The sequence below is a fragment of the Megalops cyprinoides genome, chromosome 25 (assembly GCF_013368585.1).
Source record: "Megalops cyprinoides isolate fMegCyp1 chromosome 25, fMegCyp1.pri, whole genome shotgun sequence".
NCBI lineage: Eukaryota > Metazoa > Chordata > Actinopteri > Elopiformes > Megalopidae > Megalops > Megalops cyprinoides.
In genome coordinates, this window is record NC_050607.1 from 13,360,472 (window position 1) to 13,386,969 (window position 26,498).

The window sequence follows — 26,498 nt, forward strand, 5'->3', positions numbered from 1 at the left end:
AATACCGATCACAATGAAAGCTGAAGTTGATAGCGGGAATGGGAATGTTACTTTCGGAGGAGAAGCTTCTCACCCTTAATCGTGTTCTCTGTAGTCTGACCTCTATTTGTCCTGTAAGACTTCAGCAGTAATATCAGTTTATTATAAACACCCTGGCATTATGATTTAGATTATGGCATTATGGTTTAGAGATCTCTTTTTGAATTTTGAAAAGTTTTTTGCTGTTTGAATTAAGTACGAAAAGTCTGACAGTTTGAGAAGATGTCCAAGAAGGATTTTTGTTTTTCCTTTCAGGGGTGGGGCTTGGGGTACCACCCAGAGAAAGAGCTGGCTCGGAGAGGGGTGTTCATCATTTACAACGATGCCCAGTTGACTATCAGAATGACTGACTAGGGAATCATCCAATCAAATTTCAGTTTGAGATGGAAGAGAATACATTCCACAGGAACAAGCATATTTGTGTATGTTACAGTGCGACCAATGGGCAGCAAGACAGTCATGTGGTGTTGGAATGATACTGAAATGTCCTCTGAAAAAGTACTCTGAGAGAGTTAGGAAAGCCAGTTTGGTAATGGCGTTATGAGAGGAAGATACTGTTGCAAATTTGTTCTAGGTGCCATTTTCAGAGGGGCTTTCTGAAGAAACACAAAAAATTCCCAGCAAGGCCAGATCCAAAGCCAAATGTTCCTGCTCTTTGCCAGCGAAGTGGAAGTGTTTGTCCAGCATTTCCAGGCTATAGCTTGTGATAGTTACCTGAGGCTCACTGGCAGCACAAGGTTTGGGAAATTGCACTGTTCCCATTATGTTACCCTGGCATTTGTTACAGTTTTTTCATAATTTTGCCCTGGAGTATATGTCTGTTATTCATCTTCTCCTTCTGTGTGTATCCGTGAATTAAATTACAATCAAAATTTATTTTAATTTTTTTTTTTTTTCCAGATTTTTTTTTCATTGTATTGCACACATCAGCACACTGAGACACTGTTGACTACCAAATGGAGATTTTGCTTTGTTTTCGCCAATTTTACAGAGTTGACTATGAGTGTCAGATTGCTTGTCATGTGTAAACTTCTGTGGTATTTGAAATTAGCATACCCTATATAAGTAAAATATTAGATGTGTATAACAAAATTGATTGCATATATATCATATACTGCAATATGGGTAATTACATACATAAAAGTGAAAATAAGTGGAATCATATTTTATTACATTCAGTATAATTTTACATATATCAAGAATATGTTCTTTGACATGAGATCCTAAATTCTAATACTTTTTAGAATTATTTGCCCTAAACTTTTTTGTTTAGGGCAGATAATGTTGTTCTAAGACTGTCCCTCAGTCTTGAATTTTATTACAGATATTTTATGATAATTGCCATGTCAGACCTCATGCGTTTATGGCTTAAATTACAAATTATATCAGGATGACAAACACCCATGAGGCAGAATATTCAGAAGTAGTTGCTGGGCATGGATGTAAGTGTCTTTTATTTATTATCTTGTCATTTTTCTGCAGCAGACAGCTTCCTGTTGATGTACTTTCCGGGGTGGTTTTGATGTCACCAAATGGGGTGTCACTGTACTGTGTTACATGCTCAGTGCACACAGTCTGAAACATTTCTGATAAACGGCTGCATTTTTTCGGGGTTCTGTGGTCCTCTATCTGATTCAATTTTTCTCCTCCGTTTTTTTCCCCCAAGCATCACGGCGCCATTGGCTTGAGGCAAACTTGTCTCCCTCGGCCTCTGCCAAGGCCCCCACTTTCGGCCTGTGAAGTGGATCATTGTAACAGATACCAATGGGCAGCAAGTTCAAAGTTATTTCTGAATTTTTTTTTTTCTTCTTTCTGAATTTTATGATTGCCTTTCCTGCCTCCTCTCAGAATAATGGCCCCTCTGTTGAACCTGCCGGGCCGCCTGGCCCCGCCCTTTTTCACCATTTGCACCGTTTCAGCAAAAAAATGTAATTCACGGAAGGCAGTGCCATGCTAAACTCGGCAGATAGGACACAGCTGATTCACAAGGGGGCGGAGACAACTTTGGCCAATGTAAGGGCTGTGAGAAGTGACAGACAGAGTGAAAAGAAACACTATCAACACCATCCTGAGGTCCCTGTACCTCCACTCCTTTAGCTACTTGAACTGCATACACATTTATTTTTTCTCAGTTACTGACCCCGGATCAGCTTCCGCTTTTGCCACGTGATAGTTAAGAATAAGAACAGGGCTGAATAAGGTGTTCCTGGATCAGCTGCTTAGGATAATACATGGAGCAGTAGTACTAAGCGTCAGTTGGAGAAAATGGGAATCAGTCACATTGATTAAAGTCCTGTCTTCATGTGGGTTTAGACCTGTCTCTGTGTGCGCTAAGCTGTCAGATGTTCTTAATTTGATACAAACAGGAGTTAGGATTCATAGCAATCCACAGCAATTATATAAATATCTGTTTTTTACTGCATACTGTAGCTAAAGTTACATTCCCACTGGATGTTTTGCACTGAAGAGGCCTTGGTGATGATGATGATAATGATGATGATGGATTTAACAGCCCATGTGCACCTAAGAAACAAACGAAGGAACATTTGCACTGGGGATATACAGTAATCATTTCACAGGCACATTTCAAATTAATCTACCATAACTGTGAACCTGCACTGAGATTATACACCATGGAGCCAAACCCAGAGATGGAGAGTTCTGAAACTCAAGCACTATTGCTGACAGAAATCCCTTTGATTTATTGCATTTTTTATTCTTCTAAATTAGATCAATTGCAAAAAAAAGTGCAAACAGCACTTTCCTTCATCTTACAGCATTTAGTAGCAGAACCACAGCCTTCCTTACCCAATCAACCAATTAATGGGTGTAAATCAGTCGATTTAGTAGCTTGCAGCTGCTAATTTAGTTCGGCCTTGCTGCATTTAAACCTGTAATTCGAATTGTTGATTGCCAATTTTTGTTCTTCGGATTCTTCAGAACTTTAGATTTCTGATGATCAATAATGCTGTTATATATTCCGTGTGTTTCTCATAATTTATAAGGATGTTACAACAGGGGAAAGTGAGGCAGCTGTTAATTAATGACTTAATGGTGAAATACTCTTTGTTATAAAAAATTCATAAATATTTTATCCATGAATTCAGCGATACTTACTTGTAGATATTTATAGTGCTTTGTATGTATGTATTTACCGTCAGATGTACTGTGCATCTAATGGTCATTTGAATGGAAAGATGTACGCACGTAAATTCAATAGATTCGCACAGAGAGTGAGCGAGGGTGAAAGAGAGAGAGAGAGGGAGAGAGAGGAGTGTGAGGGAGCACAGCTTTCTTGCATTAAACAGCAGGCCTGTCCCAATACTTATTCCTCACTTTCCTTAACAGCCCTCGGAACCCCAGTAACTACTGACTAAAGATGCTGGAGAGGCATTTAATGGGTACAAATTAGGGCTAAAAAGAAAAAGATGGGTATATAAAGTTAAAATGGCAATCTCTCACACATGCTAATTTCCTCTTTTCAAAAAAGCTTCATAAATCTAATGCTTTGATCACAAGTGGCTTGAGTTATGCTGCGTTTGACCTTTTAAAATATACATCATCGAGTGGTTTAAATGGAGGGGAAAATCTTCAAAAATTGTACATTGGCAAATACAATGTAATTTCTCCCACCGGCCCCGCCCTGGCTCCCTGTACTCTGAACGGGTCGGCTACCCATTCTCGTTGCAACTTGTGTCGAATGTCTTCATCGTTAGTGTCATAACACTGTCATAGAGGCTATAAAATACCACATAAAGTGTCTGCAGCCACTGTTCCATGTGACATTACAGTACATGCAGGTTGGGAACAGGACGAACAGTTGGTTTTGTATTCAGTCTAGCCGTGTCATGATCGTGAATTCTTTATGATGTAGTCTGACATTTATGGAGATCACGTGACACTATAGTGATAGGTATAAATCTCGCTGTAGACTCTCCATTACTGCTCTGATATTGTGACAATACTTAATGTCTTGAGCATGTTTGCAATTTTTTGCACCCATACTCTGATGTCAGAGGACTCAGTGCTTGCTCATCCCAGTCCTCCCCACCCCCACCCTGTCTCCAGGTCTGAAGGTCATGAGATGGGACACTCTCACAAAAGTGAAAAAACAGTTAGCATCTGCGGCTCCATGAGCCGTTTTCTTCAATGGAGAAGCTTGAAATGACTGCAGGGCTGGCTCTCTTTTCAGCATTCCTTTGAGTCCGTCCTTTATGCCAGTGGGCATTGTTCATTTTCATGGGGGTTTTTTGAACGTCGCCTATGGCCCAGTATTTTTCTGCCCATGTAACTGGCAAAGGCTCTCCAGGTCCTTATACAGTCACACCACTGAGCAAGTCAGTAAAATTTAGGTTTCATGTTACTGAATCATCTGGAAAATAAATAGGAGTGACTTGTAAAAACGTTGTTTTCGGTCATTTTAAATCCAGGTAGCTTAAATATAATTAATCAAATCACCTGCCTTTGAGGTGAAATAGCTGAACCAGCGAGTTATGACTCAGTCGGACACAACCGAGGCAGTGTGAGAGCTGCCATGCTGCTGATAGTTGACTACGTTCTTGGCTGTTTTTCGCTTGCCGCAAGACCAAGAAAGGCATTTTTGTCTTGAAATATATTCTTTTAGGGTAGGAAACCTTGGAAAATACTCTCAAGCTCCTTTTGGAGCGGTCACAAAGCACTTTTTAAAAAGTCCATTTTCAGATTAAAGAGCCACTGTAGCTCTAAAAGAGAGTGAGCCAGTTGCTCTTGCTCTGGTGCTGTCTAAGAGACTTTTTGGATCCTCGGCAGCCCCTGACCTACCCAGCGCTGAAAGCATGTTGTCTTAGGTGAAGCCACAGCAAAGTGCCGTTCAGCTGCGCAGTCTGGGGTTTAAAGCCTTGTCAGTGCTCAGCAAAAGCTTGAGCAGAATTGATAACTCCACTCGACAACGTCCGTCTCTGCGTTTTTACGTAATTTAGCTATTGCTCTGTCACTTCCAGCATTCGTGAGCCAAGACAAAACAAAAAAACAGCCAGGTCAAGGCATGGAGAACTAATGGGGGTGATTAAAAGATTCTATATTTTTGGTTTAAGGTGAACTTGAGAAACAGGCTGTTATGTGATACTTAGGCCACATCTCCCACAGAACAGCATCTGGGGCATTGTTTTTCTGTTTGGTCTGGAGGGAACACTACCCCCTGTTGGCTGAAGAACACCACCACTTGAACCAACAACCTGGTTTTCCTCGGAAGTTTCCTTTCTCAACACTACCCAAACCCAACCATGCTGTGCCTCAGCCTAGCTGCTACCAATGGGAAAATACCTAGAAATTAGACAGTGATGGCTGCACCACCTCCACTTGAAGCGAGAGACCTGTTCAGAAGCTCCCCTTGGTAGGTGGCTTAATAATGAGAGGTCTTAGTGTTTCTAGCGTCACAGGACAACCATTTTTCCTGCCTAATAAGGAGAAAGCCTTGCTAAACTACAAATGAATCAACAAGACTTTGGATCTTATTAGATAGTTTTTGCCTCGAGTTATTTCCTGAAACACTGTCCTCTTGAATGTTAAAAAAAGATTGTAATGTGAGTGAATTGGTTACAGATATTTCATGGCCGTTTATTTCAACTCATGCTGCACTTAACTTTTAAATATTGTCTGTTATTCGTTGTTTCACTTTTGATTAGAGCAAAACTTGCAGGGTGACCGACAGCAGTGAGTTTGTCTGATCACACAAGATGCAGAGTGACTGCCTTTCAGTGGTTCTGTAGCCTTATTTGGTTTCATAATGACAGCAGAATTACATTTTATTGTTTTTAATCTGAGTTTCATCTTTATTTGAGCTGTGGTGTGGTGTATGTGTCGGTAGCAGGGGAGTTTGGCTGTGTGTGGTCTTGGTGTCTTGCGTGTACACAGTGGCACTGTCACGGCTGCCACTTGTTCATGTTTTTCAAGTTTATAGGCGAGCAAATATGGTTATATGAAAAATACCAGCGCGGAAAAACATCAAAAGTGAAATTGACCAAACTGGAAAGGAAGCAATTTGGTCCCAGTGTCGAAAGCATCCTGACTCCTGATTTTAATAACAATAAATGTCCATGTTGCAAAAATAAACCAACAGGAGAAAAGTGAGAGTTGTGATGTGGGGAGCGTCTCTGCTAAATGACGCAAATAAGTGAAACTCCGTTGGAGCCAACTGACATTGTATAAGAAACAACAACATGAAGGAACTGGCTGGAACTGACTTTGAATGCTGTCCTTGAAAGGACACCGCGGGCGGTTCAGTGTGAAAATGAAACCCAGGGACAGCGTATGGTTTGACGCACCATGCATTTATGAATCACCCTTGTAAGACTGGCTGACTTGGTATGAGCCTACTGTATCCGAACACTTTTCCTTGGGTCATAGTTCTCATCATAGTTATTTACATTTTCCAAAGTATTTCAAACTCATTTTAAATGTACCTGGTGAATGATTTTTGTAGATAACAGCTGTGATTTTCCTTTGACTTCTGGAAGCCTACTTCTGTGAGAGGAATTTAATGTTAATAATTTTGTTCTGAGTGCATTGATAATGGACCAGTAATGATTTGCCTCTGGCACTCCTGAAGCCATTAACAATGTGCCGCCTCTTTTTTGGATGCTGCCTGCTCATTTCACCAATCGACCATTAACAATCCCTCACCGACCGGACGTGTGTTTTCTGCCTGACACTGTAAGACTTATTTTGTCAACACTATGAGAAGAGTGCTTCAAAAATCATTGTTAATTTAATGTTTTAAATCCCCTAAACTGGTGGCAGCTCATTTTCCACCAATCCACAGATCTCAGAACACCTTCCACTACCAGCATGCTCAAACAGAACCAAAACAAGGATTAGGGACATTAATAACATCTTAAGCTATGACTTGGGGCTAAACACTAGATTTAGTATAAATATTGAAATCAGTTTCTATGTGCCAAAATGATATTCATTGGACATTGTCTCTGTGAATAAGGCTTAATTTAACACAAGAAGATTCAGGCCAGAGCTATTTATGTAGAGTGTCCGGAACAATCTGTCATGTAGCATAACATTTTTTTCATTTACAGAGCCTTGTGTTCATATAAGTGCCCCACCGCTTAGATCTTTTGTGGATCCTCTGACTCAGCGGCTGCCTCCCACACGTATCGGACGGAGATGTGAGTTCTTTCCCAGTCCCCATCTCTCCCAGTGGCTGTCTCCATGCCTTGGGCATCTGGAAGCAGCTGGCGTCTTGGCAGGAGAGGCCTCCTGGCTTCGGGGAGAGAACATTCTCAGTTTGTGAGGTTCCCTCTCACAGCAAATCTCTGAAATCTCTCCCAATTCTCCCTGGTGTTGTTGACATCTTTCACCGGGTTCTTCGGCTTCAAACTCACAGGGGGGCAGTGTTACGGTTTTTGGATGAAGTGAATGTGTAAGAACTGCGCATGTGACATAAACTGTATGGATGACTGGAAATAGTTATACTGTATCTAAGCCTCCCAGTTCTTCTAGGTTGTGTTTCAGTGCTTGTTCAGGTGCATTTGTTAGCCAAAGCGCATTGGCATCTCAGCTTTCTACATGTAAACTGTACTTTATGTACGTACTTTTTCACATTCAGGGAACAGTGAAAACCATTCCGGTGAGGACCAGACATTTTAACAAAAACTTTGCATTTCCAGTTTAGAACAATCCTGCTCAACTGATGGTCTCCATTTGAACACACCCACTTCTGCCTGGTTTCCTGATTGGTGGGGTTTGGACTTGCAAATGGAGAACAAAATGTTATGATGGAATACCACCACCATTGGACAGCAACGCGGTTTGATACTTGACCTTTACAAGACAATTGAAAGACAGTAATTTCTCACTTTCTTTTCTGCATGCTGCTGATTGTCATAATGGGTACTTATCTTATTAATGGATTGTTATCTGGTATGAATGATGCAAAATATATCATCATCTGTCATTTTAATATGCATTTAATCCGTGGAGCCAGTCTATTCTAACCATTTTCATGTATTTAAATATACAGCCAATTATATTTAATGGCCTCGGCATTCTCAGTTCCTTGCTTCGCAATGAGTTCCTTCGGGAAACACAATTTTCTCTGAACCGTGGTCCAAAGGCTTAAAAACGTAAGAACATTTTAACAACATTTAATCCCTTCTATAAAAATGTATAATATACACTGCTTTCCTTTGTGTAAAATTGATTTCTGAACACATAATCTGTTTCCTGACTAAAGTGACTTTTAATACTTACTAGCGCATAATGGAAAACTTAGCTACCAAATGAGCTCTGATCATAGGACACACATAAATTTGCAGCCTGCTTATTAGAGTATAATTAACAAGTTCACTCCTTGCGGTCGAAAGCAATGCATTCACGTAGTGTGAACCCATATTTTTCACAAAGGTTTACCTGCCTTTATCCAGCGCAATGTTACCTCTTGATGCACCTCAGTCATTTCTGTTTGTCGGCAGTAAGTTGGTTTCACAGAATTTGGTACAGGGCTGTCTTCAGTTTGCGGAGACATTTTCATAAAAGCAGTGAACTGAAGCCAAATCATTCCCACTGCGCCTTTGAGTGCTCCTTTCCGTCGCGCTCTTCCCCCCCCTCGATGTGGTGGCGCTCGCCTGGCTGCTGTGCACCCCCCCCACCCACCAGCAATGCCCTTTCCCAGCATGCAGTCTGTTTATGAGCAGAAAAGGGCACTAATGAGTTTGGAACATTGTTACCGCTGAGGCCTGTGGAGGCTGGTGCAGCTTAGCACAGAGGCGATGATGTGAACAGTTAAAAAAGCAACTTCTCCACATCAAACTTACCTCCTTCTGTTTGCACTACACCATGTATTTAGCGGGTTTAGATGGGGACTGACTTCCAAGCACTGATTCTTGTCAACTGTTGGGGCATAAAGTTCCCAGAGTGCTTTAGGGGTGGTCTTGAGACATGCCCTGTGGGGGCCCCCACTGCTTTCGCACATAAAATATGTGAATTTTTTTTCTTTTCCATACAGGGTAATTACAACTAAATGTGACCAGAATAGTCCCCTTACCAACAACAAAATAGAATGAAAGTAATCACAAAGTAATTTCAATGCCCACTTAAGGACATTATATACATATGTGTTACATAGATCTTTTCCTCCTCTATCTCTTCCAAAATGAGTCAAACAGAAAGGCATTGGGTATATGTGTGAACCATGCCCATTTGGACAGGGGGATATACTGTAGAATTCTACAGAGGGCTATCCGGAGCACACATCCACAGGACAATGTTTCAGATTAACTACAAGGTTGAATGAAATGTAAATGTACATTGATGTGATAGATCTCCCACTGTAGGTTGCATGCATGTCTGAAAAACAAGCAAGCAAAGTAAAAGTTTTTAACAACTGACAGAGAGAAAATTAAGTACAATAGTATGTACAAAAGACTATTTCCTCTGTAGATAATGGCTGAGCTAATACATTAAATGATATGTTCATTTTTTTCTCAATGTAAACACAAAAGCATTTAGGTTCGATTGAATCTATTACAAGTCAAAAATCACAAATAGAATTTTAGGAAATAATATCAGCTGTACTAGGTTTTGCTGCCACCCAGTGGCTAAAATTATGAATTGCACGCAGAGCCAAAATTTTCTGGCAAATAGCGTCGCTCAACGCTATTTTGTAGGTAATGCTGCCATCTTGTGGTAGTGAGCGGAATTTGTCACTTCAATAACACGGTCAGATACAGGTAGTCGTAAAAAGCAAATTATAAAAATGTAGCGATGTTCCTCATTGTATTCCGCAAAATAAATTTCACTACTATTTTTCTCTCCAATCTTCCGATGTACTATACCTTTATATTTTGCGAATGCTACGATCCAGAGTTATAAAGTGTGGAAAGTACAAAACGTGCAAAGTCGTAAGAACACTGAAAATAATAAAATAATGAAAACTAGCTTTATTTTATTTATTTGTTAATTCTGGGTTGTGAATAGGCCATGTCATGCCTCCTGCTCTACTCCACTGTTTATAGCTTTCATATAATTTATATTTGTATTTACTTTTTCATAAATGAATGAACACGCACGCATGTTAGAAATGTCTAAATCAATTTGATGTTTTCTCATCTTCTTCAAAAACATGTTTGGTCACGGTAAGATATTTTCCTCCAAGAACGTACATGGAGCGATGCCACTTTTACTGAGTCTTTCAGTGAAGCTTTGTAGCTAAAGTACTCTGACCATATTATGTACTGTATATCTGTCAATAACAGTTCTTTACCATACCTACGCACCGTTACCTAGCTTTACTGACAACTCCTTATTTTCCCCATTATATTAGTGGTAAAACTGCAGAAAAATAGATGTCTTTCACATCCAATGAAAACGTCCACAGAGGTTAGCTAGGCTCTAACCAATAAGAACGCCGAAAACTGAACAGGAAGCGACGAAACACGAGGTGTATGGTAAGCATGGCTCCAGGAGGGAAGATCAACAGACCGAAAACTGTAAGTTGTGGCTGCATATCTATAGTGTTATAAGTGATCCATTTCTTGTATTTTAAATAGGTTATACTCTTGTGTATTTGCTGACGAATGAAGCCCAGTATTTCATGGGGCATAAACCATATCGTGTTTGCACGCTCTTGCTAGCTAGCCGGTTGGCTAACACTATTTCCTACCTAGCTTGCCACATGATTAGCCTACTCGAGAAGTTAGCTAGCGTTGTGATTATACACCAACGAATGTCCACATCCTCAGAAATAAATCTGTCTGGTTTTTGTTCGTATGTGAATCATACATTGATTGATTTGCCTCAGTGCAGAATGACACCCTCATATGATTGATGGCCAGCTAATACCTGATGGCAGGCATTCTGAGCGCATTGTTAAGTGGCCATAACTTTTTGTGTAAACGGAGAGAGAAAATTCAAAGGCCTCTGAAATTAATAAAACATATGAGCATTTCATTTGCCAGACAAATGCATTGCAGTTACTATTCTGTAATTAATTCACTGATCGTTTGGTTACCATTGGCCCTAGTATCGACTCACAATAACGAAACTACAGCTTGACAGTATCACTAACATTTATACACGCTACAGGGTCTGTGTCATACTTTGTTGAATCTCATATTCCTTCAGGACCTTGGGAAGAAACTCTTTAAGCGCCGCAGGGTCTTGAGCAGGGAAAAACGGAAGAAGCACAAGATTGTGGGAGCGGTGGTGGACAAAGGGCTTATCACTGTTCACCATCTCAAGAAGAGAAGGTGAGTGTTGCAGCTTCAGAACGAGGTGTCATCAACACTGAGAAGTAACACAGCAGTCTTCCTTAGATAGAAATCTTGTTCCCTCGATCAAGCATTGTCATGAATGTGCTTCAATGGAGACTTGAACTATAACCTGAAGTGTGTACAGTTCAGACACCTCTGAAGAAAACAGACCATGCTCATCTATACTGAGCTATACCATTTAATTTATAAGTACACATGCAAGTAATTCAGGAAAGGCCAGAAGCCAGCACCAGGAGAACCTCAGAAAAAACATGTATGGGTGCAGGTGTAAAATATCCACAGGCCTTTGCTACCTGTTCTGATTCTGCCGTTGTTCATTCACCCTTCCACTGTCAACCTTTTCACCCCACCATTCGGAAGATGTCACGTCCCTCTCCCATGGGAATATTGACATTCTTCATCTTCTTATTACATTCTGTATTCGCTGCCCTTCGTCAAGCAGATTCCATGCCGAAGATGCAGATTTCTCGGCGATTTCTCGGCGTGTAAGAACTGGAGGTTAGGGCTTGGTTGTGTTCTGAGTGATGCAGGTCCTCGTCACACCCTAAATTCATGACCTGTTTTCCCTCAGCTCCAGTTCGCGGGCGAATATTACCCTGTCTGGGAAGAAACGGCGCAAACTGATCAAGCAACTGCAGCACATGGACAAGGAGAAAGCTTCCATGGAAGGTACTGTGCCTTCAGCAATCTACAGCACTGCATGACAAGAAGGGTTTCTCTCTTATGTGCCTTTATGTCATGTGACATCATCTTTTATATAAAAAAAAAAAAAATCCAGAATTGTGACATCACATCCTGTTAGAGTCTTGTTGGATATCCAGGACCAGCTTTAAGTTCCCTTCAGACTCCATGCTTCTGTGTAGGGGGTTCTAGTTGGTAATAGGAGTTTGCAGTGCTGTTTGTAATTGTGTGTTAGCTATGGATATTCTGGCTTTGACCATGACACCCCATTAATATTTATAATGAGCCAACAAATATGAACTGTTTGCTTCAGGAATGGCACACTGAACTTCCGCTGCTAAACATACAGACCTGAATATCTGTGTAGTAAATGGAATATCGGGTTGGGAGAGGCATCATGAAATGTACTTCACACTCAAGACACTTATGACCAGTCTAGAGAACTGACAGTAAAAAGTATGCCATGATAACAGTGAGAGATGCTCCTCTTCAATACACATTTGCTGAGATGAAATTCAGTCCAATATAAAAACAAAAGTATCTGTAAGGAACACCTTTTTCATAATGATTTCTGGTACTTAATATGCTGACTGAGTAGGTGATGTCTAGGTGTGTGAGCTCACAAAAACACCACCACTGCATGGAAATAAAGATGTTGAAGAAAATGTTCAGCTGTGTGTGTGTGTGTGTGTGTGTGTGTGTGTGTGTGGTAACACGGAAGATAACATAATCCATCTGAATGAGTCTCTGTCATACTGAAGAATGACATGTTAGTATATGTTGTGTTGAGCAGACCTGATTCTGTGTTTTGTGTTTTGAGTCATGCTGGGGCTTCAGTCAGGCCTTTTTAACACTGCGGTTGCTATTTACAGCTTTGGGGAATTGTCTGTGTCTTACAGCGTATATATTTGTCTCTTTTTTGTGAACAGTTGAGGCTACTTCCAAGAAGGAGGCACCTGTTTCCAACCCAGCCAGAAAAGGGAAGAAGAACACAGCTTGCCAGGATGTGGAAATGGAAGATCAGGACATGGAGTGAGAAGACTCTTGCCCAATGTCTGGGCCGACCTGCTGCAGGAAGGAACACTCATCTTTATGCTTCGTGAATAGGCCTAAAGGGGCTTCTGTTTGCTATGTTATGGAAGATTAAATGCAAAATGTTACATTTCATCATTAATAGGAAATCTTAATTTACCTATTACCTGTTTATACAGGTGGATGTTGGGCTGAAGCATGAAGTAGCTGCTTTGCTCAGGGATACAAAAGCAGCCCCTAAATGGAGATTTGAACCTTATGGTTTCAATTCTGGTGCCTTCATTGGGTATGACAGACTATGATAAAAGCCTTAGTACAATGAACATTGGAGCACTGTGAGTAGGTAGTTAAATTATGGCTTTGCAGCATGGTCAGCAGCCATAGCGTTTGAGGTGCCAACACATTGTCACAGTCATTGCTTTACTGTTATGTTTAGTTTGGTCGTCAGTCTGACTTTTATACCCACTGTTTATGTTGGCATCATTCATCAGAATCTGGGCTACATTAAGTTCCTCGGTATAATCTCCCAAGTGGTATCATGGCACCATTGCGGCTGAAGGCCTGTAAATATTTGCGTATTTTTCCATGCATTTTGGAGCTTTTAACGTCACTCCCCGATGTTGCTCTCTCATTTTCCAGCGGAAGAAATTTGTCTTTCTTCCAGGTGAAGTTTCTTTCATTCACAAAATCCCTAGACTACGTCCACATTGCCTTGCCAAGGCCATGAAGTATTTGACATATTTGACATACAAAAGGAAGTACCTGGCAACTGTCAGAAGGTTCTTTCTTAGCTATGTCCTGCATCAGTACAAATGCATTCAATCAAGGTGGTCTTTGGTCCTAGAATGAGCTTTTTAGTGATGTGCATCCTTTTAAGACAGTGGACAAATTCCTCCTATTTATTGGGGTATCTGAGAAAAATGTAATAGCAGTGTAATGTATACATTACACAACAAAAAAAATAATAAAAATGGGGGTGAATCCTGACCTTTCAGAAGATTGAGGGAAATATAACATTGATAACACTTAATTGGTGAATTTCCTGGATGTAATATTTTATGCTAGTATGATTTTTTTTCCAATGTTAGAAGTGTACAATTCCAGTAGTCAGAATGGATCGATGAGGTACATCACTATTTTGGTGACTGGCTCTGTAGTTCCTTTTTTATGTAATTTGTATTTTTGTCCCTGCATGAAATTCGGTGTGTGGATTATGATAGCAGGAAAAAATATTGGATTTGAATATTGGAAAATTATTGAATAAAAACACATTTAAGTTTAATGGAATGGGTTGCTTTCATTAATTATTTTCCTATTTATGTGTCTTTTTAAGTTAATGGTATTGCAGGTTGAAATCACAAAGGCATTTATTGCTGAATTATTTTACCAATTGAGTACTATTCGTTTAAGGGGACCGTTTTGTTCATGTCAAAGGCCTTTGAATTGCTATGTATATTTTTTCGACGGCTGTCAAGAATTAACAAAAACCAAAATGTAGGCAGCAAACGCAGCAATCACAAGAGTTGTAACCACCAAACTCCAGTTTTTCCTAAAATCGTTTAACTGAAGGCCATCTTATGCAGTCAAAAGATCCGGCTGTGCGAACGACGGAAAAAATACTCCGAAATGATTGTGGCGGAACTGGAGCATCTTTGTGGGGGGCGATTGAAACGTGCAGTCATAGCTCTTCACCTCGTTATCATTTTGAGGACAAAGAGACCAGAACGATACGCCCACACTTGAAGGGGATTATGAGAGCGACTCACACGCCTACAAAGATTCCTGTTAAAAATTACGTATCTGCGACGATGATGATGCGGTGGCTAGATATATAAGTACAGTATGTTGCGCTTCTTATTTTATGTTTGTTTGCCAAGTGAATGTCTCACGGTAAGCCGCTTTCCCTGTGTGCCACTTTCCACCAGCCTGTTCATTTAGCGATTCACTGGGTTCGTGCAGTTAAATGGGACACCGTGACGTCCCCGTTTCACAGCCTGGAAGCAGTCTTGGAAAAATACTTCCTGGCAAATGTGTTGGAACGGTCCAAGTATGTCTCAGGGCTCCTTGAATGGGTAACTCGCTTTGTGTACTCAATATTCCTGTGATTTCAGGCGTGAATGCCAAATCGAAGACCTTTCGAAATGCTCCAGCTAGGTGCAAACACCAAGAGCTACCCGCTATAGGAAACGCTGCTGAAACAATCGTGCGGCTATCGTAAAACTGAATCTGAAATGTATGACAGAAATTAGGCCAAGTCTTAAATCGGATTGATAGGAAAAAAACACGATTATCCTTCTGGAAATAGAAAATGCAGCGATAGCCTATTTTATTTCCTACGAATGGTATATGGAATGCCTTGACAAATACAAAGGAGGTATGGACGTTTTAAAATGTGTTTTCTGTTTCAGATGTAGGTTTGTTTGAGTGGATGTTATTATTGGACTGTTTCGTAAATTATATGAATTGGCATTTAAATGAATATTTTGTTTGGATCGCTTTTTCAAAATGTATTGATATTCTGCTGTTATTGTGATGAAAATGCGTATTGCTTTCTGATTGCATCACGGCATTGTACTCCGGATACAATTGTTTAATGGTCCTACATTGTAGCCCAGAGATCCGCCAGCTCGTAGATGCTCCTTGGAAACAGAAGCCATTGAGTGTGGTTGTGTGATTATTAGAATTTGCGAAAAGAGAGATTCTTTTTATTTTCGCCCCTCCGTAATTGTCGCACGGTCTTTGTGAACCAGGTGGATATAGGAGGATAATGTGTAGGGGTGGCGTAGTAGTGTCAACAGAGCGGGTTTTGTTGTGTGAAAGTCACACTTTTCATTTGGCTTAGATATTGCCATTCAGCAGCTGCTCCTGCCTCTTCCAGCGGAATGGACCCACTGAGTCTTCCTTATATTTGTTTTATTACTGCGTGATAACGTTCATTCACGGTATTGTTGTAATTATGATCAGCTCCTACTTGTTTACGCATTTGCACAACGCAGAACTTTGCGCTTTCAATGAGTAACATCTGACAGATTTGATATTCGCAGTTACTCATAAACGGAGTTGTGTTCCAGAAAAGAGGGGGAATATCCTGCCCTGAGGAGACAGAAGAACAGTGCGTGAACTGGACTGCACGTCTTGGCCTTGGTGCCCATCTCATGGAAGGCAGGTCACCAGCACCTGCTTCAGGTGAGTACAAAATTCCACTCACATTGATATAGTAGTAGTGTTTAATCTTCCTTGTGATTTGATTGATAATAACAATGGGTTGCAAATATATAGCACCATTTGAGAATTTCAAAGCACTTTATTGCAAAGGGTGGCTGACTCATCTCTACCACCGCCAGTGTGCAGCACCCACCCGGGAGATGAACAGCAGCCATTTTGCACTCGAACCTTTGCCACACATTTGAACTGGATTTATTCTAGCCAACTGGATTTGTTTACCAGAACAAAAGGGGCAGATAGGGAATTTGACCAGGACACTGACAAAACCCCTCTTCTTTTCAGGAGTAAATCCCATGGGACCTTAAATGACCACAGTGTGTCAGGGCCAGGGTTTTAAATCTCACCCTTAAGACTCTTCCAACAGCAACCTGGTTTTCCCAGTAGGTCTCCTATTAAAACATTAACCAAGCCCTGTTCTGCTTAGCCATAGTCATGTTAGAAGAGAATAGTCAGTGAAGTGTGTTATAAACCTTGTCCACACCAATCAGCGGCCCAGAGGAGGACTGTCAGATGGGAGAATATACTTGCCTGTCTGAATGACACAACAAGGGAAGCAAAGCAATCCTTTTGTGACCTGATTTTTCCAGATCCAAGGAATGCCAGAAAAAGACTCTATTTCCAGAACTCGGGACGTAGACATATAAAATTGTTTTTATCTACAATCAGTATATTCATGTTCCAGTAGCATTGTGTTTAAAAGCAAATGCTCAGTAAGTGGTATATTTGGAGAAATTCTCCAGTTTACATAGGCTTCTCATAACAAACCTGATACCATTAATTGTGTCAGAATGATGTTTGTTCCAACTTAAAACTGCTGATGTTTCTTTCATGTTATGTTGGTGGGTCTACATTTTGCCATTGTCTGGAGCTTTATAATCAGATACATTATAGAGGCTTTTCCTGTAACAACTACACAGATTAGAAATATGAGTGTTTGATGATTATTATCTGTCCCTGTCATTTGTGGTACTGGTGAATGCCTCCTACAAGGTGCTTTCTGTTAAATTTTGTACAGCTATTATTTCTAGCAACATGGATGTGCTGCTAAAACCCGAGTCTTGAAACAATTTTGGATGGTAGAATGCTGGCTCCAAAGACATATGTTTTCTCTTATTGCATAATGCTATGACCATCACTGAGCTGAACAGACAGCAGAGTCTCCAGGGATCTTTGAACTGGTATCATAAAGAGTCTAAACAGATGGCATTTTGAAAAGATAACTTTTATCAAATGGCTGGAACACAACCAAGTAGTTTGCTTTGCGCATGAAGGGCTGCCTTCATTGCGCTTGACAAACTTTCGGTAGAACTACATTGAGAGTGGGACATATCAAAGGAAATCCTTCAGAACCGTCTCCTCAGAATACAAACTGGTGTTAGTGCTCAGTCTAAGCTGCTGTTTCCTATCTCCCATTTCTGGCTGCAGTGATGTGATTCATGGCAGTTATCCAGGCTGGTTACAATCAATTGTGGTCTGATGTGATAAAATTTTACTTTGATTCTTCATGTTCACAGCAGGAAAAGCAAATTGAAAGGGTCACATTTGTATGTATTCTGTATTCCCTTGACATCCCATTGTCTCTGCTGGGGCTCTACAGGGATGTAGCCACAGTGGCACTCCATTTTGTGTCTCATTACATTACATTATTATTATTTAGTTGACGCCCTTATCCGGAGCAACTTACATAGGATACAGTTTTATCCAGTTAAACAGCTGGATATTTATTGAGGCAGTTGTGGGTTAAGTACCTTGCCCAAGGTTTCAACAGCAGTGCCCCAGAGGGGAATCGAACCCGCAACCTTTCCTTCCCACTACGCCTCTCTGCTGTCTCACCCGCTTCTCCCTTCCAGGACTGCTTCAATCTGCCTGCCCCGCCCCTGTCCTCTGAAGGCCCGTGGGTTGTCTGAGCTCTGCGGTTTGAAGCCATGGCCTACACTCTGACCCGCCCTCGTGTCCCGAGCACACCGGCGGCCAGCCTCCTGCTCCTCGCTGTGCTCATGGGAGCGGCTGCCTCCACCCCAGCGTCCGCCTCGGCTATGGAGCAGTGCCTCTCCAAGCAGCACCTCAACATGATCGTCAATGTCAGGCTGGCTCTGTCCGGAAAGACAACAGTCATGGACTCATGTGTCAGCCCGACCCAACAGACGTGTGTCCAAGAATGCTGCTCCAAAGAGCTGGTCCCAGGTACCGTAAAATTAGTCCTATTGATGGGTTGTTTTTGTTTATGATCTTTCGTCCTGACAGCGTTAGTCTTTAGATAAGCTTCACCCTCCTGCACTAGCTTATACTGAGACAACTGAATTATGTTGATGTTTTCAACTTGATGATGGTGTCACCTGCTAAAGTCACCAAATGGATCTGGGCCAATGGGAACTAATCTCTGATGATGTTTCTAAGAGATGGGACAGAAAAAAGATGTTTCTCAGATAGGTGAGAGGTCTGTAGCTGTGCTGATGTCTTGGCTGATCTGTAAAATGGACTCTGAAAACTACCTGTATTCACTGTCTTGCAGGTACCAGGTGCAACATGGCTGTGTACCAACTCAACAAACCACCTGGAAGTGACAACTGTTATTTATTCCATTGCCAGAGAGAGGATGACTGCCCTCTCGTAGAAATGAGTGGAGTAAACAGCTATTACATTCTTAAAGGTAACAACAACTCGTGGCTTTCAGAAAAAAACACCTAGACAGTTTCTCCTGTGTCCATAAAAGTAGGCCATTTGGTGCCTTCCCAAAGCCTTTCTTTAAATAATCTTAGCCTAATATACTTTCCGATCCTAATGTTTTTGTCATTTTTGATTCATAGTTAATTGTAGATGTGAGGTTGAAGCTCATGTCTTACTTTTACTCTTACAGTTATTTGTAGCTTCAGAAATGCTTATAGATGTATTATTAAGAGTATCTAGTTAAGGAACTCATGACTGAATGAGGCCATTATAATCTGAATCTACAGTTGATCCCCTGCCATGTTTTTGATTTTGTTTTACAGGTTTGGATGAGTACAACCCCAGCAATATAACCACACTGTTGCCTGTTACAACAACCTTAACAGAAGCCACTGCTACCGTGAAAACGTCTGCACCCACCACAAATCCAACAACTGCAGCTACCACCACAACAACCACCACCACTATGCAACCGACCACCACTACCACTACACCATCCACTACCACCACTCAGCCAACTACTACCACCACAGCTACTACCCCTTCAACACCAGCTACTACTACTCTAATTAGCACTCCCACACCAATCACCACTACCACTCTCGCAGCTACTCTTTCAACAATGGCTGTCACCACCACAGCAGCTACCACTGCCGTAACAACAACCACTGCTACTACTCCAACTACAGCTCCCACAACACCAACTACTACAACTACTCCGACTACTACAACCACAACCCCAGCTACTACTACAACACCAGCTACTACAACCACAACACCAGCTACTACTACGACCCTGTCTACTACTACGACAACACCAGCCACTACCACTACAGCACCCACCACTGCTACTACAGTTCCAACCACGGTGACTACCATAACCAGTACAACAGCAGAAGCCACAACCCCCACAATGCAAGGAATTGCCACAAGCACCACAACAACAACAGTCACACAAATGACTACAGTTGCAATAGCCACTAAGCCAAACACAACTACCAAAAAACAAAACAAACATTCAAGAAAGCCAGCCGCAAAGCCAGCTTCCCATACCGCAAAACCACTCACAGATACTACAACCACGAAAGCAGCCGCAGCTCGTAAAAAACCGAACACAACACCGAGACCAGGCTCGGCACCCCACAAAGCCACAACCAGAAGACCCACAACTGCTCAGAAATCTGTAACCACCGCTGCAAAACCAGCAACCACAGCCCCTGCACCAGCAACAACAACAACGGCACCAACAACAACGCCAGAACTAACAACCCAACGGACAACCACCACGCCAAGAACCGTCACAAAGAAAGTAGCCCCCCCTACTGTCAGCCCCGCCCACAATCAGAGTTTAGTCCCTCCCCTGAAGCGAGGCGTTGACCCGCAGGGGGTGCTGAAGACCAGCCTGGCAGCCGCCGTAGTGGTAGGACTGGTGTTCTTGAGTCTTGCTGTCGCACTGCTAGGAAGAAAAGCCCTGGAGTCTTTCAATCGACGACATTACACCAGACTGGAGCTCAACGACCTGCAGTATGACGTGTAAATGACTCCCTGCCCGAAAGGACAACAAAACCATCAGAAAGAGGTTTTTTTTTTAAAATGGGAATTACATTTCTTGTATGTTTTAAGCCACGTTTTACCAGTAATTACATAAAAGGGATAGGCTGTCATATTTTGAAATTTTAAAAACCACCAACAGTGGACCTTTTTATTTGAGGGAAAACCATTTTGGAGGGCTTAAGCAGAAAGGCGTAAACAGCAATACCTCTATTCCTCAAACTCAGGAACCCTTTAAAATCTGGTCAAAAGAGAAAAATATGACTAAACAGAGCGAAATCCTCCCACGGTGTGCATCATTTCATAAAACATAACTAAACCCGAACAACCCTAAACAGTTGTAGTATAGATCATGTAGGTAAGAGATCTTTCTTCGTAAAACCTACTCTTGCATGTAAATATCTGTCATCGGTATTTCTTGGTCCAGACTGCAGTGCAACGAGGTGGTGTTCTTACTTGACTTAATTGCCAGTCTTTTAACAGTGCATACCTGGTTTCACATTCTTTCATTGTATTGTACAGAAGTAATAACAAAACTGTTGTGAGGATAGCCCCAGCGAAGACACAAGAACGGTTGTTAGCTTTGTTCACTATTCTCTTAAATGTTTTTAATTCACACATTCTCTACACATTTTAATTCTTGCTGTTTCACTAAAATAGCTTTAATAGGTAGATTACACTGACTGCACATCATATTTATTACATTTGTGTGTGTGTTTGTGTGTATGCGCGCGTGTGTGTATGTATGCTTAGAAGGAGGATGTAAAAATTATTGCCTACAGGTAGGCTAAAACACAAAGGTGGGTGTCAATTAGTTGTAATATTATCATTCACCACTGGGTGGAAGCACCTACAAAGTGAATCACGCTATGCCATATATTGATGCTTTAACACGCTGTGTCAAGCCTCACGATGGAGCTAAATAAAATTGCACAAATTATAAGCAAGATGTTTTGATACACTTAAGTCAATTTGATGTTTCTTACCTGTATTGTGTTTTTTTATTTCTCTAATGATATCAGTAAATACATTGTAAGTCACAGGTTTGGTGTAGTTTTGTTACATTGTGGTTTATACTATGAGTCAATTTTAAGTGGAAAAAAGGGTAAAGTTCAGTAAGTGATTCTTGCAAGAAAATAAAATGTTATTTATACAGTCTTTGGTGGTCATATTCTGTGTAAATCTCCAAATGTAAGGTAATGTAGGTTGACAGGTTAGGCCTCAACAAACTGTCACTTACAGTTGCAAAGACAGAAAGGACAAGTTTATTGATCTATAATATCAAGTAGAGCGCCAGTTAAAGATGTTTCCACCCGAATTTTGACCCAACAGCACTAAAATCAGAGGTCCAGTGTGAGGGATCGAGGGTTATTTTTATAAACAAAGCAAGCGTTTATGTCAGATTTACAAAATCTGTGTCTGATACCTTTGAAAGGGTCATCGCTTTCTGTGTGACTTACCCACCCCTAACTCAACACTAAAATTCACTTCAGGCTACACTTAGAAACATGTGTTACAAGATAAACATCAGAGAAAATGTAGATAATATTTCAGGCACGAACCAAAATTTTCTGAACTTGGGAAAAAAACACCAGAATCTCAATTGTGACTTAAAATTGTGGAGAAGCTGGCCAATGTTTCTCCAATAAACAAGCCCGAAATGAACGAAAGTTTTAAAAACCAATAATTTATTTTAAAACCAAACAAAGAGACAAAGGAAACCTATGCCTAATTCAAACAGCAGCAGGGACAAAGTGAGCTCAGCAGCAGCTCCCAATAAGGTGAGTTTTCGCTTGAAAACTCCAGTGTGACTAGAACAATAAAACGCATGTACTGTATCAGTTAGAGGTGGGTAGGAGCTGGCTGTCCAGAGCGCGCTTTCAGGGCTCCCCCCCTTCAAGGGCCTCTCCAGTTCCTTGTATTTCAGAACTGGAGTCCTTTGCAGGTTTTCACATGGTGGTACAAATCTGAAAGGAAGGAGTCCCATTGGATTACTCCCCTTGCTCTCTCCCCAGCCTCCTTCTTTGCCACATCCGTTTCACATGGTGGCAGACTGTTGACAGATTAACGGCTGAAAACCGAACTTTTGATACTTTCGGGGTGAATTATGAGTTTCAGATATGGCACTCGAAAAATAATAATTAAAAGCATATGGTGTTCTGTGGGTTTAGTTCAAAAAAGTATATTTGAGATAGTTTGATTTTTTATATTAATGTTTTCTTCATATGAGCAACATTTTCTTATGTGGCTCTTCTTTTTAGTATATAAGATTTTTTTATACATATTTGTATAGATGTCTGTGCATCAATGAAGTGAATTGAGTTTTGATAAATACATTCATATTCAGGACATCAGTGTCTCTAGGAGACAGTACAGTGTAACCCTGCATGTTACATTTGCAGTCATTATCCCTAACCACTTCCAACTGTTGCCCACAGCAACATTTCTGTGCAGTTTCTACTAACTTTCATTAATGTGACTTTTCTTCAATGGGAATATTGCATTGGCTGCTTTAAACAATACAAACAAAGCTGGAAAATTATCATATAACAAATCTTTATACTTGTATATATACATGTGTATATGTAAATATAATTAAACATATGTTTTATACATTACATATAGTTTTTTTTATTTGTGTAATGATATGCACATATTAATATATTTTAATAAAATGCATTTATTGTTTTGAATTGTATAGACTATAAATAACACATAGAATATCTATAATCAACACCCTTTCTAATCTATACACCATAGACTGTGGTGTTACATACACTATAGATGACATATTAACCATTGATTGCCTTACAGTATTTTATGAAAAAAAAAAACAGTTTTTGAATTATCCACTGTCAATATGAAACAATTGGTAGATAGAGGAATGTGGTAAGCAAGTCCACTCTCTTAGTGGAAGACTGGATTTGGTGAGATCACAAACCTTAAACTCACTGATACCTGATAGGGATTTTTAAAAAGGCTTAATTTCAAGACAAACCTCATATCATTTTTTTCTACTGGGAATGGAAGTCACACAAAACCTAATGTTACAGGTAATACAACAGTGATTACACATATGCGTGTTAAGCTGGAAAAGGACTGAAAAAGACAGTATATAAAGGTTTGTTAAATTTGTCAGATTTCTTGAATGGTAATAACAACACTGTGATTAGGTATGCTTGCTCACAACAATCATTTTTCTTGAAATGACAGAAAAAAATGCTTGAGTTAGTCCATCACACTGCATTGAATATTCTCAAAACATGAGCAACAATGCTCTGTAGAAATGGTGGTGGTAGATTGTATCAGCGGAAAGCATCCGGACCGTAACTACCTGCGATTTCGATTTTCCCATTAATTACTTTATTCTAACTCCAAAAGACCAGGTAGCTCTCAAGAATTTATCTCTATTTTTCCAGCTACCTGTATGAGGGATTACTGGTGACAGAGTCCTTGAAGAGTTCAATTTTATTATTCATATATTTTAAGAAAGTGACTGAATCAAAAATTACTTTTTTTATATTTTATATTTTACTCTCCTGTTTTGACAAACGCAGTCACTTGTCCTTGGAGAGCGTTCCAAGTCAGTCTTACATTTTTTAATTATTACAAAGATCATCCCCTCAATACTGATGGGATGAGCTACTAAAATCTACTGAACCAGCCAATTCCTTTTGTGTATCTGTTTAATGTTTTTGTATTATCGATTATTATCGTGTCAAGTGTAACATCTGATGCCATTGTCTCTCGCTTGACGGATATGTAGCTATTGCTGGAGGAGTAGCGAAGCTGCACACACTGTCTTGCTGGCCACAACACACAACCTCTCCTGCTCGAAAGAAATAACATAGATCCAGCAGCTCCAAGCAGGGTCACAGGGGTATGTTGTTCTAAACCGGAGCACCAATCACGCCGTGAGAAACTAGTCCCTTTGGAATGTGCTCCTCTCCTTCCAAACAATTGTTGTAGGAGCCCGCATTTTCTCCATTTCGAAAATCACACGCGCGTCTGCAACCTGTTCTAATTTTATTCGGTCCATTGTAGTTTTAAATTAGACAAATCCTCACGCCGAAGGAGAGCGCATGCAATCACCTAAAACAATAGCCGGCGGTCGAGTGCTTTAGAGAAAGAAACTGTGAGGAATAGGGAAAGGGGGGGGAGGGTTGGCATTTTTTTTCCTTTCCCGGCGGAAGGAGACGAATCGAGAGCCCCAGCGTGTTGTTGCGCTCAGGCAGCCGAATGAGAGATTTGGAATCGCAGCGCCACCGAGGCTGAGCGAGAGTAGAATGGAGCTGAGAGTAATTACAGCTGCATTGTAGCCAGAGCCGAAATCGCAACAATCCGACAATTCAGTGGAAGAAACGGAACCGAGCGATGGTATCCCCGCGTTGAAGAGGAGCGGCGGGGGCAAGAAAAAGGGAGAAAGATGGGCGCCGTTCTGCGGAGTCTGCTGTGGTGTAGTTTTTGTTCGCTAATACGAGGTGAGTTTGATGTGGGGTTTTTTTTGCCTTTTTGGAAAGTTGGAGAAAAGGTTTCTGAGAAGAAGTGGCCATTTTTTTGCACAAGGCCTTGCGTGCGAACGAGTGGGGCCCTGCGTAAAGGGTAGCTAGGCTACCTTGATTGCAAGTACTATGTCGTATAGCTATACAGACATAGCTACAATGTATCGAATTTAGTATGTTGAACGTGTGCGCGTATCTAGTTTCTTGCTCGCTGGTGAACCATCTGTAACACATTTACGTGAGCACTTTTGTCAGTGTGGTTTAGCTAATATTTTCTCTTCTTTTTTTCATTGGATTAAAGCTTTTCGCCACTTCTCCCCAGTTGATCTAAAACACGGCGCTATCGATTTAGCTATCTAGCTAAATTGGCTACCTGGAAAATAGCGAAGTGTCCAGTGTCTCTCTGTTTTGTAACAAAATTATATAAAATTCACAAGAATTTTTCCTCGAGGAGTGCCCTAAAGAATAGTGTATTAAACCTTTCTTGTTTTCAGCGACTAGTTTATGTAAAAGAGGTAGCAAGCTAACATAACGTGTGTTTATCTAACAATCGCTGGGTATCCTGCATGAACTCCCAGATTTTGGTTCGAGGTCAAACGTTGGCGTTGCTTTGTTGTAGCTGGTTAGCAAACCTACTCCAGTTCAAGTTAGCCAGCGAGCTAACTTGCAAGCCAAAAGAATGCTGGGCTTTTGCTTCTGTGTAACCTATCGCTGCAATGTTATAACAGATTCCCACAACGGCGGAAAACATTCCCTTTTCTGCCGGTTTAGGGGGGTTGCCAGAATAGCCTATCTAACTTTTTGTATATCTTGAAAAGATTCGAGTGTGGGTTAATTTGAAAGTTTCTGAAGCTTTGTGGGCTATTGCTATCTCGCATCCCTTGTTTTGAAGTAGTTCTCATGCAGTTTTGGAAACGTTCTGGTTGACTGTTAGATAATTCAGTAGTTTACTTCAACACATGCCCATCTGGTTAATTAGTTTACAGAAGTTCAACTCCGTTTAATGCGTGCCGACTTCATCATTTGCGGCTTCCAGCGAGCGCGATCACAGCAACGCAAAGCCGAGCCTAATTTAGGTTTAGAATACAGGTGGAATTGGCTATAACGTAGTTAGTGTTTGTAAAACACAATGTGTGGCCTCTACTTGCCTGTAAGTGTGTTAAAACTGTGTGTTTATGGAAAATGGATGTGACAAGACATAGTGCTTTTGTTTGTTGTTCCACGGAAAGAGTCCTGAGTTGCATCAGTTTAGAATCTGCAGTGTGATTCTCGCAAGCCGTGTCTGTAGAAAGAGTCTAGTTTTTTTTTTCAATGGTTGTAGACTTTTACCAGTGTAAAGCTGAGGCTTATTGTGGATATTGTATACAGTATCCAAGTATAATTATTGGCTCACGCTCTTTGCTCATAACATAGCTCTTCGCGTGCACACCTCAGGGCAGCAAATGTTGCATTTCCAATGCAAAACATGTTATGTAAAAGACTGCATCCGATGTGCTGGGGAATATGGTATAGACCGTGTTAGGTGAATTCAAAAAGTGGT

At 40.9% G+C, this 26,498-nt stretch overlaps 3 protein-coding genes across 7 annotated transcripts in view; all 3 read left to right on the forward strand.

Annotated features, from left to right (window-relative positions):
• Positions 1–10,455: 10,455 nt before the first annotated feature.
• Positions 10,456–14,198, forward strand: c25h11orf98 (chromosome 25 C11orf98 homolog). The gene is made up of 4 exons (XM_036520480.1): positions 10,456–10,517; positions 11,152–11,276; positions 11,872–11,969; positions 12,911–14,198. Exons 1-4 carry the CDS (start codon positions 10,473–10,475, stop codon positions 13,015–13,017), a joined length of 375 nt encoding a protein of 124 aa, XP_036376373.1. The 5' UTR covers positions 10,456–10,472; the 3' UTR covers positions 13,018–14,198.
• A 495-nt stretch (positions 14,199–14,693) lies between these two features.
• mansc1 (MANSC domain containing 1) lies at positions 14,694–21,384 on the forward strand. Of its 5 annotated transcripts, none has more exons than XM_036519765.1 (5): positions 14,694–14,903; positions 16,085–16,199; positions 18,089–18,422; positions 18,751–18,888; positions 19,229–21,384. In XM_036519765.1, exons 3-5 carry the CDS (start codon positions 18,164–18,166, stop codon positions 20,440–20,442), a joined length of 1,611 nt encoding a protein of 536 aa, XP_036375658.1. In that variant the 5' UTR covers positions 14,694–14,903; positions 16,085–16,199; positions 18,089–18,163; the 3' UTR covers positions 20,443–21,384. The 5 variants fall into 5 exon arrangements, with proteins under 5 accessions (XP_036375658.1, XP_036375661.1, XP_036375659.1 ...); XM_036519768.1 differs by having other exon boundaries at positions 14,694–14,853; XM_036519766.1 differs by lacking the exon at positions 14,694–14,903 and adding an exon at positions 15,002–15,387.
• Positions 21,385–24,787: 3,403 nt separating this feature from the next.
• Positions 24,788–26,498, forward strand: part of lrp6 (low density lipoprotein receptor-related protein 6) — a 50,814-nt gene continuing 49,103 nt past the window's right edge. The window contains exon 1 of the mRNA XM_036519914.1: positions 24,788–24,937. Within this exon, the coding sequence (XP_036375807.1) occupies positions 24,883–24,937 (55 nt within the window). The 5' untranslated portion in view covers positions 24,788–24,882. The remainder of the gene's footprint in view (positions 24,938–26,498) is intronic.

Coding starts and splice junctions, on each gene's coding strand:
- c25h11orf98 (XM_036520480.1), top strand. CDS start 10,473: ATGGTAAGCATGGCTCCAGGAGGGAAGATCAACAGACCGAAAACT. Junction 10,518..11,151: donor AGATCAACAGACCGAAAACT/GTAAGTTGTGGC, acceptor ATATTCCTTCAG/GACCTTGGGAAGAAACTCTT. Junction 11,970..12,910: donor GGAGAAAGCTTCCATGGAAG/GTACTGTGCCTT, acceptor TTTTGTGAACAG/TTGAGGCTACTTCCAAGAAG.
- mansc1 (XM_036519765.1), top strand. CDS start 18,164: ATGGCCTACACTCTGACCCGCCCTCGTGTCCCGAGCACACCGGCGGCC. Junction 18,423..18,750: donor CTCCAAAGAGCTGGTCCCAG/GTACCGTAAAAT, acceptor ACTGTCTTGCAG/GTACCAGGTGCAACATGGCT. Junction 18,889..19,228: donor CAGCTATTACATTCTTAAAG/GTAACAACAACT, acceptor TTTGTTTTACAG/GTTTGGATGAGTACAACCCC.